At 57.5% G+C, this 4,087-nt stretch overlaps 1 protein-coding gene across 1 annotated transcript; it reads left to right on the top strand.

The window, feature by feature from the left end:
- The first annotated feature begins 1,275 nt into the window (after nucleotides 1-1,275).
- LOC124676310 (probable inositol transporter 2) lies at nucleotides 1,276-3,629 on the top strand. Its single transcript, XM_047212388.1, has 3 exons — nucleotides 1,276-1,635; nucleotides 1,750-2,193; nucleotides 2,295-3,629. The coding sequence occupies exons 1-3, from the start codon at nucleotides 1,432-1,434 to the stop codon at nucleotides 3,399-3,401; spliced, it is 1,755 nt and encodes a 584-aa protein (XP_047068344.1). The 5' UTR covers nucleotides 1,276-1,431; the 3' UTR covers nucleotides 3,402-3,629.
- The last annotated feature ends 458 nt before the right edge of the window (nucleotides 3,630-4,087 follow it).

Genomic DNA, 4,087 nt, shown 5'->3' on the forward strand with positions numbered 1-4,087 from the left:
CGATGAGGTTGTCGGTGCTGTGCATCTCGACGTCGTACTTCGCCTTGAAGTACGTCATCCACCAGGCGTCGTTGTTGTTGACCGCCCACGTTGGATCCAACCGCTCCTCGGCGGTGAGTTGAGCCCGCCGGGCCTTGATGGCGTCCCTCCATTGATCCGTGTCCGGCTTCGGCGGCGGCGGGACGCCAATGCCGTTCACGGCCATCTTCCAGCCGCCGCTGCTTGGCAGCCGCATGTCCGGCGGGACTGGATACCGGGCGTGGTACAGCGCCCACGCCTCTGGCACGGTGAGGCTGCCGCGGCCGAAGCCGTTCGCCGTGGCGATCTTGCGGGAGGACGAGCTCGACATTTTTGGAGCGGCGAGGATAAGATCTGGGAGGGGGGAGGCGGCGGCGACGAGAAGGATTGTGAGCGGCGAGAAGCTGCGGGCGTCTTAAAACAGCGGCGGCAGCGGGTGGTTGCACGCACTAACTCCGGCGCGGACGGCCACGCGGCCATGCACGGCCGAGACGCATCCCTGCGTCGCTCGGGAAAACAGGGACGCCATTAACGTCGCTTGACCAAAGGTAGGCGACGGGGTTTTAGGCTTCCGAGCCGCTGACGCGTCGGGCCCGCATCGGTTCGCCTCGCTTTTCGTTGTGTCCGGCGTGCCCGGAGCGTCACCTGTGGGACGGGGACGTGCTCGGGGCGCCGGACACCGTATGGGGGCGCGCCGGACAAAAATGGGCTTTGGAGGACGCGGCTGGAGCGGTTTTTTTGTCCGGCGCGCCCCAAATCCCTTTGGGGATGCTTTGGGGACGCGGCTGGAGATGCTCTAAATTTGCTTCCTTTTGCGGAAAGATTTGGAGGTAGCTTCTTGTGAACCAGTTTAGCTTCAAGCTGTTCAGGTACCTTCTTGTGAATGTGAAATGGACAGGAAACAGATAGTCATGGCTCGGAACCACCACCAGCATTCCTTGGACTCTTTTGCTCGTTCGCCGCTCAGTTAACTAATCAGAACAAGCACATCACGCAGCTAGCACGATGTCTTCTTCTCCGGTTCTTGGATGTAGTACTGATGTAGAGTAGCACAACAAAACACTGATGATCACTGATGCGCATTGCTGTCCGGCCTCCTAATCGTTCGCCATCAGATGAGATCACCCTATCCTATCCTCGGAATCAAATCGAATCATTCAAAGTTAAAACGGCGACAAGACACAGGTCAAGTTTGTTCTGCCCCTACAAACTACTGGAATCTTCTGCCGAATTTGATCACAATTATTACACGTGACACAATCACACGAGTCAAGAAGGAAATTAATGGCGCCTCGGGCCCTCGTGTATATACATGTGTATGTGCACTAGCTGTCAGTCCAGCCAGGACGCCTCATCCGTAAGCATTGAGCATTCCGAGGATAGAGACTAGAGAGTGGTAGCTAGCGGCCGGTCATGGAGGGCGGCGCGCACGGGTTCGACGGCTCGGCCTTCCGGGAGTGCTTCTCCCTCTCGTGGCGGAACCCCTACGTCCTCCGCCTCGCCTTCTCCGCCGGCATCGGCGGCCTCCTCTTCGGCTACGACACCGGCGTCATCTCCGGAGCACTGCTCTACATCCGGGACGATTTCCGCTCGGTCGACAAGAACACATGGCTCCAGGTACCCAACAGTCGAATTCTTGTTATCCTTGGGCGATAAATCCTGATAAGAATCGACCCGTTGATACAATTTTGTTGGCGAATTGTGGAATAATTGTATACATGGTCGGTGTAGGAAATGATCGTGAGCATGGCGGTGGCCGGCGCCATCATCGGTGCGGCGGTCGGCGGCTGGGCCAACGACCGGTTCGGGCGGCGCACGTCCATCCTCGTGGCCGACCTGCTCTTCTTCGCGGGCGCGGTGGTCATGGCGTCGGCCACGGGGCCCGTGCAGCTCGTGGTCGGCCGCGTCTTCGTCGGTCTCGGCGTCGGCATGGCCTCCATGACGGCGCCGCTCTACATCTCCGAGGCGTCGCCGGCCAGGATCAGGGGCGCGCTCGTCAGCACCAACGGCTTTCTCATCACAGGCGGCCAGTTCTTGTCCTACCTCATCAACCTCGCCTTCACCAAGGCGCCGGGCACGTGGAGGTGGATGCTCGGAGTCGCCGGACTCCCTGCCGTCTTCCAGTTCGTCCTCATGCTCTTCCTCCCCGAATCTCCAAGATGGCTTTACAGAAAGGTATAATTATTTTTTGGGAATAGTGGTTTATTTATTTGTTTCGTTACTACTCTAAAAGTTTGTATATTAATTATTTGAATGAATTGAATTAATGATGTCAGGGGAGGGTGGATGAAGCAGAGGCGATCCTGCGGAAGATATACACGGCAGAGGAGGTGGAGAGGGAGATGCAGGAGCTGAAGGAGTCGGTGGAGGCGGAGGCGCGGGAGCAGGGGTCGACGGAAAAGGTAAGCCTGGCGGCGCTGGTGAAGACCAAGACGGTGCGGCGAGGGCTGGTGGCCGGCGTGGGGCTGCAGGTGTTCCAGCAGCTGGTGGGCATCAACACGGTGATGTACTACAGTCCGACCATCGTGCAGCTCGCCGGATTCGCCTCCAACCAGACGGCGCTCGCGCTCTCGCTGGTCACCTCCGGCCTCAACGCGCTCGGCTCCATCGTCAGCATCTACTTCATCGACCGCACCGGCCGGAGGAAGCTGCTGGTCATCAGCCTCGTCGGCGTCATCGCCTCACTCGCCCTGCTCTCCGCCGTGTTCCACGAGGCCACCTCCCACTCCCCCGCCGTCGGCGCCGCCGAGACCAGCCACTTCAACGGCTCGCTAACCTGCCCGGACTACCGGACGAGCGGCAGCTCCGCCTGGGACTGCACCCGCTGCCTCAAGGCCAGTTCCACGGAGTGCGGCTTCTGCGCGTCCGGCGCCGGCAGCAAGCTCCTTCCCGGCGCGTGCCTACTGTCCAATTCCACGGTGCGCGACACGTGCCACGGCGAGGACCGGCTGTGGTACACGCGCGGGTGCCCGAGCCAGTACGGATGGCTGGCCATGGCGGGGCTGGCGCTGTACATCGCCTTCTTCTCGCCCGGGATGGGGACGGTGCCGTGGATCGTCAACTCGGAGATCTACCCGCTGCGCCACCGCGGCGTGTGCGGTGGCGTGGCAGCGACGGCGAACTGGGTGTCGAACCTGGCCGTGGCGCAGTCGTTCCTGTCGCTGACGGAGGCGATCGGGCCGGCGTGGACGTTCCTCATCTTCGGGTGCCTGTCCGTGGCGGCGCTCGCCTTCGTGCTCGTCTGCGTGCCGGAGACCAAGGGGCTGCCCATCGAGGAGGTGGAGAGTATGCTGGAGAGGCGGGAGCTTAGGCTTAAGTTCTGGGCACCGCGCGCCCACACCGCCGGCGAGCTGCCGGGCGGCGCCAAGAAAGACGGCGTGTGAGTGTCATCCGCACCCGCTTCATGTAGCGCGCGAACCAGACAATGTGTAGCGATCCGTGAAATTTCGGGTCATGACTCATGGCACTTACAAGGCCCGGCTAATTGGGGTCTGAATTAATAGTGTACTTCAAAGGATCCTTGTCAACTGCTCGTTTCTTTTGGCTCCCAATGTTTGGGGCTGGAAGTTACTTCTGATTCCGGAGAATCAACTTGTGTCACGAAACTAAAATTGTAATTCCTCCATCGGGTGAAATTTGTATGAGATTTATCTAAATTTAAATGTACCTGAATGCTAGATGATGTTTAGAAATATCTAGATTTTAACAAATCTAGGACAACTTTTGCCAGACGGAGGGAGTATCGGAATTTTAATTGGGAATTTCAATGCATAACCTAAATTTCACTTATAGCTTGTCATTTCGTGGATTTACCAAATAAAATGATATCACCAATTAGGGTGCCAAATGTGAGCTTGTTTGGCGTCAAAACACCTTCCCCACACAATTTCATTTGGAAGAATTGAAATCCCATAGTGATTTTTATGTTTGGCTGCCAGTAGAGATTTCTCAATTTTTTTTTTTTTTTTTTTTTTGCACAAAGAGAGGCGCCGAAGGCGCCAAATTTTATTCAGCTCATAGACAATATACAGCATTTAGTACAATGCCCTGTAAATGCATATTTTGAAAG

The sequence above is a fragment of the Lolium rigidum genome, chromosome 7, assembly GCF_022539505.1.
Source record: "Lolium rigidum isolate FL_2022 chromosome 7, APGP_CSIRO_Lrig_0.1, whole genome shotgun sequence".
NCBI classification, from domain to species: Eukaryota; Viridiplantae; Streptophyta; class Magnoliopsida; order Poales; family Poaceae; genus Lolium; species Lolium rigidum.